At 42.0% G+C, this 13,045-nt stretch overlaps 2 protein-coding genes across 2 annotated transcripts; one reads left to right on the top strand and one right to left on the bottom strand.

Moving 5' to 3' along the window:
- Window positions 1-3,071: 3,071 nt before the first annotated feature.
- Window positions 3,072-5,353, top strand: dlx2a (distal-less homeobox 2a). Its single transcript, XM_076747047.1, has 3 exons — window positions 3,072-3,581; window positions 4,026-4,210; window positions 4,356-5,353. Exons 1-3 carry the CDS (start codon window positions 3,263-3,265, stop codon window positions 4,677-4,679), a joined length of 828 nt encoding a protein of 275 aa, XP_076603162.1. The 5' UTR covers window positions 3,072-3,262; the 3' UTR covers window positions 4,680-5,353.
- A 4,938-nt stretch (window positions 5,354-10,291) lies between these two features.
- On the bottom strand, window positions 10,292-12,830 carry dlx1a (distal-less homeobox 1a). Its single transcript, XM_076746101.1, has 3 exons — window positions 12,521-12,830; window positions 12,027-12,226; window positions 10,292-11,549 (listed from the first exon to the last, which is right to left on the bottom strand). The coding sequence occupies exons 1-3, from the start codon at window positions 12,828-12,830 to the stop codon at window positions 11,298-11,300; spliced, it is 762 nt and encodes a 253-aa protein (XP_076602216.1). The 3' UTR covers window positions 10,292-11,297.
- Window positions 12,831-13,045: the final 215 nt, after the last annotated feature.

Genomic DNA, 13,045 nt, shown 5'->3' with positions numbered 1-13,045 from the left:
TCATCAGTTTAGTATACGAGGTATTAAACATGGTACAGTATGAGCATGTTGACCTCTGAGTAATTAATGAAACCAAACTGATGAAATATTAGATGATGGATGGGCATTTCAATTAGGATTAGGCTAAATAATTGATAGCTAAGGAAAAGACAAAGAAAAGTGTGTCTCTCACAGTTTTGTCCTTTTTTACTCTTGGAATAAACAAAGATGAGACATTATGAACTGGTAGAAGATGCTGAATACATAAAGCTGTCTGACTGGTGAGCTAACGGCCAAATCAGGAGAAGCTCTTGTAAAGATGTGAATTTGGAACGCATGATAAAACCCGCTTACATCTGTGTCCTGTCATTTGGCATGATTTTCATGTCACTGAACACCGGGAAGATCCACGATACCAGCTGCTCTGCAGCAGAAGAGAAAACATCCAAATTATAATCAACCAACTGGCCATGGCCATCAAAAACTGGAGAGTCAATAACAGCCATCTATTTCATGAAAGGCTGAAAGAAAAGGTGTGATGAGATGTAACTAGAGTCTGTGCTGTCATGAATGTTTTGACACATCCTGATGTTGACAGTGAACTATGTTGTGAAATCCTCTCTGACCACTATATTAAAACTTTTTCAATCCACTTAGAGGCTGTTTTTCTTGTGCCGTATCTGAATGTTTTACCCTCAAACATCTCTGAACTGCCATCAGAAAACATACAGGGTCACAGTTACTGTATATGGCATAAATGTATGTTTCGGGAAAATACCCAAAAGCCCACCAATGCAAACAATACAGAAGTATGAAAAGTTATAAAGTGAACAATTGTTAGTATTTTTTTACCCAGAAAATGGTAATGTTGGATAATAAAACGCATTTTCAGAGTTCCAAAATTTACTGGCCATCAGATAAACCTCATCAACCGAGCTCTGATGAAAAGAATCCTGAACAGAGAAGATAATGGCTCACATGACTTCCATTATTAACTATGAGAATAATTAATTGGTCTTTTTTCAGCCTCTACGTGACACTCTGAGAATTTTTGCTCATTCTGGCTCTGATGTCGGGCAGCTGAATACAGAGACTGTGCTCCACTAATGAGCAGTGACATGCAGCCCCACTGGCCCATGATGGGAGAGGATTGCTTCCCTTTCAGAGGAACAATGGGCAGATAGAAGCCTCCCTGGACTGGATCTAGGGGTCCTGGAGCACAGCCGCCAGAGAAAACTCATCATGCCCTCACTGACAAATGGGCAGAATAAAGGAAGATAACAACATGTGCAATGAAATGGATCAAAATGAATAATTATTCACCGAAAGATAAGGCTGTCCCAAACTAAAGAGATTAAAAGGGGAATTCCACCGATTTTACGCATGAGGCTTAGTTTTCCCGGGGTAGGGAGGACGGCTGAGTTTTCTGTGGCTCTGGAGGAGCTTTCCTCAGACTGACAAAATTACTAAAGTGACCTCATCTCTGCCACAGCAGCCTTGATTTGGACCTCCCTCTTTTTAAAATTCTCTTTTAAATGTCTTTTTAAATAATTTTACCAGTTGGTTCTTTTATTTGCTTAAAATGAGTGACATCGAACTCAGCTGAACATGACATTTTGTCTTTTGTTAATGTAAAGGGTATATGTGTTTAAGTGATTCTGCCCTTTCTCCATCTCCTCAACAACACATATACCATCAGCTTATCATCTTTGAGATTTAAGAGATGCTACTATCCCAAAGGGAATGTGAACTCTCCAGCGAGCAAGGCAAGTCAATCACCCCTATGCACAGCTATCAATAATGCATGCCAGTGAAATAGCCATGCAACAAAAAGCTTTCTAAGGCTGTAGCGTGTTATTTTGAATATTGGGGACAAAATGCCAACAAATTCAAAAGCTCAATGTTACCAGAGTTCAGCATGTGTCTAACAGTCAGACAGATAAGGTTCATAAAGAAAGGGTGAAGCTATTGGTTTGGCTTGCATTACATTGTAGTGGTGTCATTTTGTCACGCCCTGTATATTTTGGTATACATACATATACTGTGTATTCATTTGCATTGTCTAGGATGCTGAGTGACGCCCTGATCGACAGAAAATATAACTTGACAATTTGCAGGTTGGTTTGATGGAGACATGCACTCGTTATGGAGACCTGACTAATCCGGTTGTGTTAATAAAAGGAACTATGCTGCCATCTTGTGGCCATGAACAGGTGCGCTTCAACAACTCCGACAGCACATGAACTTCTGCAGTCCAGAACTAAACGCACCACGATGCGTAACAACCAGCGCTTTGTGCTCCATGTGAGGCTGTAGTGGGTGGTGAACCGCAGCTCTGTCGACCTCTTCATACAGTTGTGAAGGGACGTTGTTAATAAGACGGTTCATCTCCCCGGTGTGCGCTCAATGCAGCCAATAGGAAATGCAATCAGAAAAAGGGCTGAAAGTCAGATTTCCAACACCTGGGGGCGCTGTAGCTATTTCCTGCAGTGCACCCAACACCACCTTCAGCGTCATATACAGGGTTTGATTTTCTATCAACACCTTTGAATGCCCCTTTGACCGACCCTCCCTTTCTCTGTGTGGTCCTGACTCGTTTTATAAAAGTGTTACTTAGTTTTTAAGACCGAAATATAATCAAGAACTACATCGAAAAGGCCATTTTCCACCAAAATGGGCACCATGTGCTGAAAACGGATATATATCTGCTATATTGGCAAGCGTAAAATTCAAATGAAGAGACAATTTACAACCGCCAATTTAATGGTGACTTTGCAGTACATGTTATCCATTTGCTGAAGTCACGTTAGATCACATAGCCGAATGCACACGATGTATTACTCAGCCTGTGTTACAGGATCAAGACCAGAACTGGGCCTGCAGCTTTTGGTCACGGTACCTTTCTCTGATTCTTTTGAGATGCTTTGAAGGAAAACTCTTCAGCAGACAACCGGGACAGACAGCCCTGAACAAATAATGGAGGGTGGACGCGGTGGGGAGTAGTCAGTCATGCAGCTCTTACTCATTGGTTGCCTCAGACACAGTAGCTCTCCCTCTCACTCTCTCATAAATGCGCTCCCACCAGCGACCGTAGCAGATAATCACAGGCCACTGTGAGAGGGACACACCTTCTGCTGATTTTGCCACAGTTTACACGGGGATGCGTTTCGATTCACGAAAAGGTGTCATCAGTCCAAGATTCGAGTCGCGCTTTCAGCTTGCAGTTTCGCAATTTGGCGATTTTTGCGCATAGGTGACGAGATTGCTCCGCTCCAACACGAAGATGACCGGGGTTTTTGAGAACTTAAATACTGATATGCATTCGAACCAGATTACCTCAAGCAGTTACCACAGCTTGCACAAATCACAGGAGTCTCCGACTCTGCCAGTGTCCACGGCGACGGACAGCAGCTACTACAACAGCCAACAGCCAGGCCACTGCGCAGGGTCTCCGTTTGGCCAGCTCGGCTCTTACCAGTACCACGGCAGCGCCGCGAGCACTGTGCCATATAACGCAAAGTCATACGACCTTGGTTTCAACTCATCTTATGGTGCATACGGCTCCTACGGCCCCAACTCCTCTCCTGCTCCCGCCGATACAGGTAAGGAAGCTGTTCAGTTTGTTTCCTTTAAATTGTTTAATTTCATGAAAGTGTTTGGAAGCAAACTTCAAACTATGACTGTATGAAATGTATGAGGGATAAGCTGGAACAGGCATAGCACATAACTAACAATATATGATGTGGTCACAAATAAAGCAGTGATAGTGAATGTTCGATTAATTAATTTTTAAACACAACTCTCAAGCAAACTTTGACAATTTCTATTTTTTCTCGGAAGTATGAATAGAAAATCTGATAAAATCAAGTGAATTATTAGATGTACATACAATAATTGAAAAACGAATGTAAAGTTGCGATACATATATATACAGATATGCAATATAGTCACAAACAGACGCCCGTGCGTAATAATCCTATGCAACTAAGGAACAAATTGCTTTACCCTTCATGCGTAACGTCGATTATATTTGAATGTTCCTTCAGAGAAAGAAGAGAGCGAGCCAGAAGTCCGGATGGTTAATGGAAAACCAAAGAAGGTCAGGAAACCTCGAACCATTTATTCCAGCTTCCAACTGGCTGCACTTCAACGGAGGTTTCAAAAGACGCAGTATTTGGCTCTACCAGAACGGGCCGAGCTGGCAGCCTCGCTGGGCCTTACGCAAACACAGGTGGGTTCATCGAAGACACGGGCTCACCCGCTGTCCAGTAATCACATTATGTCTCATATGAAGAGAAATTAAAACCGTCAAATGGCGATTGGAGTTGGGAAATATTGGTTAATCAGTTTTATGCTTGTATTCGTTTCTATCTCAGGTCAAAATCTGGTTCCAAAACCGCCGCTCCAAGTTCAAGAAGTTGTGGAAAAGTGGAGAAATCCCCCCAGAGCAACATGCTGCTTCCAGTGAATCTCCCCCCTGCACGTCCCCGCCAACTACTGCCTGGGACTTTCCACAGACTCAAAGAATGAACAGTGTCAACCCTAGTTTACCTCAGAGCAGCAGCCCTCCCAACACGACTGCGCCTTCATCGTTTTTGGCAAACTACTCCTGGTATTCAACCACGAACTCTACGACGCATCTGCAGCCTCTGGTCCAGCACCACCACAACTCCGCCATAAGCGCTGGGACGATATTCTGAAGCAGAAACATCGGGTTTTAATCGGACAGTACTGGTGAAAAAAAAAGAAAATGCCAATACCTTCATTTTACAGACCTCGTGTGTGCGCCATGCGAACTTTACACGCAAAAGCATCTAGGATAAGTCAATGGAGCCAGACAGGTTCATGGACCTTGCCAGTTGTCGCGCTGGCAAATGGTAGACACAGATTTCTACAGTTATTTTTGTATTTATTTATTTTGTTTATGTCGAGGGATGAATGAACCACTATTACCCAAAGCAATCACAGCCTGGGCGCAAGCCTACTTTTACGCGGACGTCACTTTTTTTGCCATTCCTGCAAATAAAACACTCATCGCAGGACAACCCGTCACAAATGTAGCACAAGTTATAACTGTATCGTGCCTTTTTCAATATGACCTCATTTTGTTGTGCGATAAAACAGTTTACCTTTATCCATTCCTCAAGTCGTGAGTTGATTTGAATAAACTGGGGGGTAAGTGTCTGAATCCACGTTTGTAAATATTTTACCACACCTTTTTAATAGCCCATTCCGCTTTGACTCTTTCTTTATGCTATTGGTGCGAATCCATTAATTATCCACCGTAAGCTACTGATTGTCCCACCCTCTGATTTACTTGTATCACACTTAATTGTATTATTATTATTTTTTTGTCTAATTTATTTTAGCAGTGTTTCATATATGGCCAGACGTTATTTAAATAAAATGTTTTCTGTGCATATGCATGTCTCCATTTCTTTCCTCATAGCCATTCGTGGATGACGGGAGGATTTGCCCTGTCCTTGCCTATTTGTTTTGCAGTGGGCCTATATGTGAAGCTTGAAACAACTATGCCTGCATAGATATAATTTTAAAGCATATAAGTAATGCTCGGTGAGTGCTGCATGACCTTTTTCCACGTCAACTAACGCTAGCTTGATTTCAGAGAGATGTTGACATAGCTCACTACTAGCTAACTTATCAATTTAACCTGTTGATGGAAATTCCTTTATCTATTACAGTAGCCTACAAGAGCTAATGCATCCAGACTGCTGCAAACATTTTACAGTGATTTATTTAAACTCTGCTTACCTGTATTTTGGTTGTAATGGACTGAAACTCGTTGAAAAGAACCGGATAAACGCACACCTGTAGCTAAGACAATTAATAGCCTAGCTTATTATGCTAACCTTTAGTTGTGTTGCCTAGCAACCGTGTTAGCAGCTCCCCTCAGTACTAACTTAGCTTTAAGTTAAGCTAGGCGGTTTACGTTTAAGGGTAGCCGACCATACGCTGATTAAAAGCTATGTCATAAAAGTAATAATGTGTTGTTTGTAATTACAAAGGCGTTAGGATGCTAACAACAAGCGTGGGCAGCCGTAAGATAATCCCTTAAATGTCTCGGGTTAAATTTATTTTACCCGGCTCCGTCAGCAGATGATTAGCCGAACCGAGGCTCATTGAGGCGGGCAGGCAGAGGCAGAGGCCCGGGGCGCAGGCTCAGCGGAGGGGGAGTCGAGACAACAACACGCCTTGGCATGCGAGAGGGGAAGATGAGGGTGGGTATGAATGAGCTGAGCACAAGCTTCTCAGACTCTGTGGAGTCAGAGAGCGGCTTTCCAGACGTTTTATGAACTCGGGCTAACAAGAGAAAAAGAGAGGAACTAGGTCCAAGACAGCCCGGAGCTACAACATCATGGAAACATTTCTCACGCCTCACAAGTGAAGCCTCTGATCTCTGAAGATAGATTGACCTATATTATATTTGTGGATCATGTAGGGGCTGTAGGGTACATGGAAAACAGAGGCATGCGCCCCAAAACTGAATTTATCGCTGCCACCAAAACCACTTTTACTTTAGTTGAGTTTAGCTATTTTACCAGGACTGTTTTGACTGCAGCAGATGGAGTGGTAGCTTATTATTAATACACGGTCCTATCGCTTAGTTCTCATTCATGATTGTCACTGTCTATCCCACACGCTTCCCTTCAAACGACCACGGGCCATAAAGTGGGATCGTTTCCTTGTACATAATTAGGACTGTAGCCTGTCAGCGGCTGCTATATCTCCATGATGGAGCCTCCTCCCTGGAGCTGACAGGATCAGATGCCAGACATGCAGCATGTCTGTGCTGTGCGCCAGCACATCTGTACATCTGCACGTTTGCAGGCCTATATACCTCTGAGTGTTTGTAGATTTCGTTTGTCTATACTGTTATCGTACAGAGAGTGTAAGCGCATGCATCACGACACTACATGATCTCTGCACCGGAGGCTAAAATAGTTAATACATTAGCTGTTTTTCTCCTATTCTCATATATGTGGCTTTACTCATACAACCAGCTGTGAAGTAATAAGCACTGATTTATGAATAATACTTCTGTAAGAAAAGAATATTTATCGATTTCTCCCTAATAACAAGGATGTTGTCTGCTACTCCAGAGCAACTGCGGTTTGTACTTTTGCATTTCTCCAGGCAACTTGTAAATGCCATACCTCCTATCCTAATTTATACCCCGATCTGTAATTTCATCCACATTTGCTCTGGTTTGAGCATTCTGGCTTTCAAATCTGAAAGCCTGCAATTACTATATAATTCTTCGCAATTTTAGATGTCCTAATATGGGGTGTTATTTTTTACACAAGACAATTTCCCGCTATTTCAAGCATCAACATTGTCAAAGTCCTATGTACATAATAAATGGGAATATCAATGCATAGTTTTTAGCCTAACATCTTGACTCGACGATAATTATATCCGTGTGGAGCCTACGCAGAATTAGCCTGAATTGCATGGTAACTGCTGCTTTAAATTTTAAAAAATTACTCATAATTTCCCCCAAAGATTACCAAGATCTCGAGTGCACAATGTCATCAGCGTAATGAGGAGTAAACATTTATGCTAATAATCTACATTTTTCCCCCCATCAGCTATAAAGAGGGGAAATAAAGCAGACATTTTCAGTGATATTCTGAACTCTGCTGCTATGGCTTCGACCAGCACACGGGACGTATTTTGTGGGATTTAAGCGCTCATCTTGCGTCTGTGCTGCAGGATGCTGCTGCTGCTGCTGCTGCTGCTGCTGCTCATCTGCTTCCATGCTGATTCCTGAGCGTCCTGAGAGGGAGCTTGCCTCTTCCTTTTCAAGCTGAAAGGTGCGTGCTGGATTTTTTTACTTCTTAAATATTCATTGAAAGACGACTGAATGCATTCGAGATCATTAAAAACAGGAAATTGGCTTAATTCTCGTTACAGGCATCATTTACAGTCATTTTTCCCTCCTTGCCTGCAACATTTATTTGTTTTTCTCTCTCTCAGTCACGTCGCTGAATGTTACTGACTCTTTGATGCTATAAAACTATTTCAAAGACTGGCTCCAATTAAGAGTAAAATCTTTTTTTTTTTTTTTTTTACCCTGTAACTTCATTTTTAAGAAAATCTCCAAATGTAGCCTTTTTAATGTGCAACCAAAGACTTTTGTGTAAAAAGTCCTATAGCTCAGAAAGCTGTTCACACCGACAGGAAATGTAAGGAAGGGGAGACACACAAGTTGTTCTTTAATTCAGCCGCTGCTCTCATTACTCTCACATTGTGCTTTGCTAATTTTGAAGCCTCTTCGCATTGACAACTCCGTGATGTACACCTGCAAGCAATTTGCCAGCCTTATACATTGGCTAAGTCTAAGGGAACAGTGACGAAATGGCAGCTCACCTATTTCGGTTTTTTTTTTTTTTTTTTCGTTTTTTTTTTTTTTTTTTCTTTTTCTATTGCAGCAGCAAATTTCTTTCAGAGCACTATCTCTTTTGTCAACGCGGAAAGATCCTCCTTGCGGGAAAAAAATGCTCATAATTGCCTCAGAGATAGGAAACTGCATTAGAATAAATAAGGGCGAAATTACTGTAATTATGCTGGGTTTGATGGGCTCAGCTTGTATAATCAAGGGGAGAATACAGCGAAATAACACTGACCCTCTTGGATGTGCAGCTGCGCCTTTCTAGGGCTAGGTAGGCAGTTTTGTGTTCTCTATATACAGCAGCAGCAGCAGCAGCACAATTCATATTATTTCTTAATGGTATCGAAATATACATAGGCCTGCTCTACTTAGGTTGGCTTGTTCACAAAGGACTGCATATGTTCTGAGTTTTGTATTAAAATAACAATAGAGACAGGATGGAAGCAGGGGATGTTACACGAGGAGCAGACAGTAGATAAACGAGGACAGAGCTTATTTCTTTTCAGTCCAAAATAAGTGTGATGCTGTATTGGAACAAAACGACGTATGGAACATGTAATAATAATAATAATAATAATAATAATAATAATAATAATAATAATAATAATAAAGCATTGTGATGGTCTAATGTTTAACAATAGATTAAACATGAAACAAATTAGACCTGATTTCAATGTGCTGTTATGATGTCATGTGTACCTCTTTGGCTCCTGTTGGCCTCCTGAAGGGATGCTGTGCTGAGCGCACAAACGGCATCAAATATGTCAGTATAACTGCAAAACATTTATACACGGATGGAGGAGGAGAGCGTCAGCTGCAAGTCGCGCATTTACAATTCGGTTTTTCATCCCTCGTTTCTTCTCGTGCACATATACGATTTATAAGATTTTTTTTTTTTTTTTTTTTTTTTTTATATTATTATTATTATTATTATTTTACCACGTATAACCAGTGCAGAGTTAATGGAGCCTGAATGGACGGTTTATTCCGGGGCAGTTTAGTTTATTTAAGGCATTTTCTTAAAAACTCACCGCGAGGAAAATAAATCCATGCACAAACGCTTTTTTTTTAGTTTCTAACCAAACTAGTAACATTTTATTTTAGGACATGAAAAGACCCCCAAAAGGCTTACTGCAAGGTTGCGTAACTCCAGCACATGAATAAAGTGTGAACCCCGAACAAGAAGGCCTTTGAACTTTTCACTCTCACTGATCTCTAATCCGCCTTGTGTCCCGCTTGCTCATCCAGTCTTTTTGCAGCACCTGCCTCTTGCGCAATTATTCACTTAACACACACAATTGATCTCCCCCATTCATGTCAGAAAATGGGGATTGTCGGAAGACAAATAGAAGGAAAATTATCTTTTAGAAAAGCTGAAAAGAAATAAGCGATGTTGTTAAATGAATCCAGGTCGCCCGCAACGCGACGGTTAATCATATGAATTATGCAGCTCAAACCGGACAAAGGATTCCCAGTGGTTTCTGCCATTTTTAACCAATGTTCTTTTGGTATTTTCCATTAACCACATAAAATGTAGCTGAACCACATGCAAAGGTCTTTTCGTGCAGAGAACATCTTGTTTAATCGAGCTTTTTTAGATGCATTTTTCTAATTCTCCCGTCGCTCCAGAGGTTTGACAACATCTGCATCCAGTGAGCAGCAGCAGCAGCACAAACCCATGCAGGCTGAACGCTAAACACGGCCATAAATCTAAGCGACGAGCCTTTTGCAGCTCATACAAACGCACTCACATGGTGTCTGCTACAATAACCAACATGATACTGCTTTGTGTCAGCTCACATTAAAGCTGCACCATGCTGAAGCCTTTCTTTTCACGTGGGAGGAGGGTGGAGGTGGAGGGTGGAGGGAGGGGATTTCAATCAGACACCTTTCTTGACATAATTTAAATCATTATTTTACTGCTTTTGAAACTTTGCACATTATGTACATAAACTTCAGAAACAGATCAATAAATTAAAGTGATCAATACAAAACTAAATATTTTCTATGTTGACTAAACACATCTCGACGAATACAGAAAGCCTAAAACCCTGTTTCACAGCGTATCCAGTACAGCACGAAAACAAATCTGAAAATTATGTACAAAATACAGTGACAAATGAGCTGCTCACCTTCAGGATATTTTTTTTTTCTCAAGCAGCAAACTGTCAGGCCTTTTACATTTTTCACATAACATCGGGGCACGGCATAGAAAAGCTCTGCTTGCGTTAGTGCAGCATTAACAACACAGTGTTGTTATTTCACACACTTACAAAATGAACACAGACGGACCTCAACGGAAAAACTCCTCTGAATAATTTAACTTAAATAACAAACACATATAAACAACATAGTAGCAGGTTGAGGCTTTGCACAGTATGCTCTGTGGTTGGATGAACTGTAAGCATATTGACGGCCTGATGGTTGCTCGTGGAGTCATTATTATTTGGTTAAAGAAACACCCCTGTCGACCTTTCACTGTTAATGAATGCAGATTGATTTTAGGTCTTCGTCACCTTGGGCCCGACATCTGGCGTAAACAAACACGTGTTTTCTCATAAACAGAATAACTCACAAATATGATTTAAAAAAAAAAAAAATAGAAACTGACACAAAAGTGATAAACAGCAGCCAATAAAAGGATCCATTTGTCGACGATTTCCGCTGACTGTCATGGACTTGTTGCCCTTGGGCGCATTGCGTGCCTTTCTCAGTCTTTGAATCCCTTGCTCGCCGTCATCCGGTATGAGGAGGCCGCTGTGCCAGCTGGCGGCATGCGGCAGCAAACTCCGGGGTTCGTGTTGTTGTTGTGGACGATCAGTGCCGGGCGGCGCTGAGCGGGCTGCATGCCCCTTCAACATCCCGAGACACGAGCCATGGCAGAGGCGAGGGCTGAGGTCTCTGTTCACATGAGCTGTGACTGTTGCATAGACTCTTGGTGCGTGGTTGGATACCATGAGGTGTAGCTGGGAATGTAAGATCCGGTTGTCCCCACTGAAGTCTTCACGGTGGTCGGCGAGCTCCAGACAGGTGCCACCGAGGGAGAACCGCTCGACAGTCCGCGGCCAGTGGCTAAAGCGTTGGCGTCAATAGTGCCTCCGCCTTGCTTCATCAGTTTCTTGAATTTAGAGCGTTTATTTTGAAACCAAATCTTCACCTGGAGAGACGAATGGAAGTTGATTGGATAAAAAAGTACAAACAGAAGTGAAAGAGTGGGACAGTTTTAAAAGCATCAGGGCGCGCTTTACGCACGCAGCTGCTTTCAAACAAAAGTGGAGAGAAAATAATTAAATATTAATATATTGCCCTTGATTATGATATTATTAAGATGTCACTGATAGTAAGACACGAATGACAGGATAATATCCAGAGAAACAAAATCAATCCTTGATTTAGACTATTATGTTATTGTTTGACAAATGTTTTTCCACATGAGTAGATAATAATAATAATAATAATAATAATAATAATAATAATAATAATAATAATAATAATAATAATGTAGTGATAAAGAGATGATGTGCTGCTGCAGAGTGAAGCTATGTGTGCGTGTGTGTGTGTGTGTGTGTGTGTGTGTGTGTGTGTGTGTGTGTGTGTGTGTGTGTGTGTGTGTGTGTGTGTGTCTCGCTCTTGCCTGTGTCTGAGTGAGACCCAGCGACGCTGCCAGCTCAGCTCTCTCCGGTAACGCCAAATATTGAGTTTGTTGAAATCTCCTGTTGAGAGCTTGAAGTTGTAAACTCGAATAGATAGTCCTTGGTTTCCTGATCTTTTTGCCTTTCCCGTTGAATCGCACTTCTCCGCCTTCGACCACTGTGTTTTTCTCCGCTTCTGGCGCTGAGAGAGACAGAAAAGAGCAAAGGGAAGAGGGGAAAAATGAGGAGGCAGTTGTAGCCAACAGTGCTGCGCAGCTATGAATACTCCAGCGCAAGTTTTACAGGCTGTACTTTAGGTATAATTACCCTTAATTGCATACATTGTTTATGGCGTTACGCAATAAATAATTACTAAGCCTAATTCCAACATCTGGGTCGCCTTTTCGATGCAGCGAGGACTGCAGCTATACAGCACAGAGCCGTGCCAATACAGAAAGTCGATATTTAAGATCCAAAGATGCTGTCGCGCACTTACCTGCATCCTCTAACCGCGTCTGTGTGAGTGCCGAGCTGTTTTGGTAGGTCTGTACTGCGCTGAGATATGGACTGGTGGAATGGCTGCCGACGGAGTTTACGTATGGATAGCCCAGAGATCTGGGGAACGATGTGGCTGGACTGTAGCTGTCGTGCTGGGTATGACCTGCTGAATGTAAACAGTGCATGGGATAGTGTCCGTGAGACATGGAGGACGGCGACATTTGTTGACTCGGGGGTCCAAACTCCATGAAAACGGTTTTTCCTGAGGCAGGGCTATTAAGACTTTCTGGAATTGTGGTCATTGTCATCTCTTCTTGCGGCTCCCCTTGTCTTGCTTTTGTTGTTTTCCTTCTATGATCTCAGTGAAGGATGGGTCCCAATTTAAGCCGAACTGATTTTTTCTCTTTCCATTCATAAGAAAATGTAGTTTGTGCCTGTGAAAAGTCCAAGGTATGATGCTGTGGACCAAGACAAACTCGCTCAAAGGTTTGAATCTCGGACTCATGAATATTCATCAAAGACT

Source organism: Chaetodon auriga, chromosome 13 (assembly GCF_051107435.1).
Source record: "Chaetodon auriga isolate fChaAug3 chromosome 13, fChaAug3.hap1, whole genome shotgun sequence".
Taxonomy (NCBI): domain Eukaryota; kingdom Metazoa; phylum Chordata; class Actinopteri; order Chaetodontiformes; family Chaetodontidae; genus Chaetodon; species Chaetodon auriga.
Note: the sequence above shows the minus strand (reverse complement) of the source record. Positions and strands in the feature narration are given on the sequence as shown.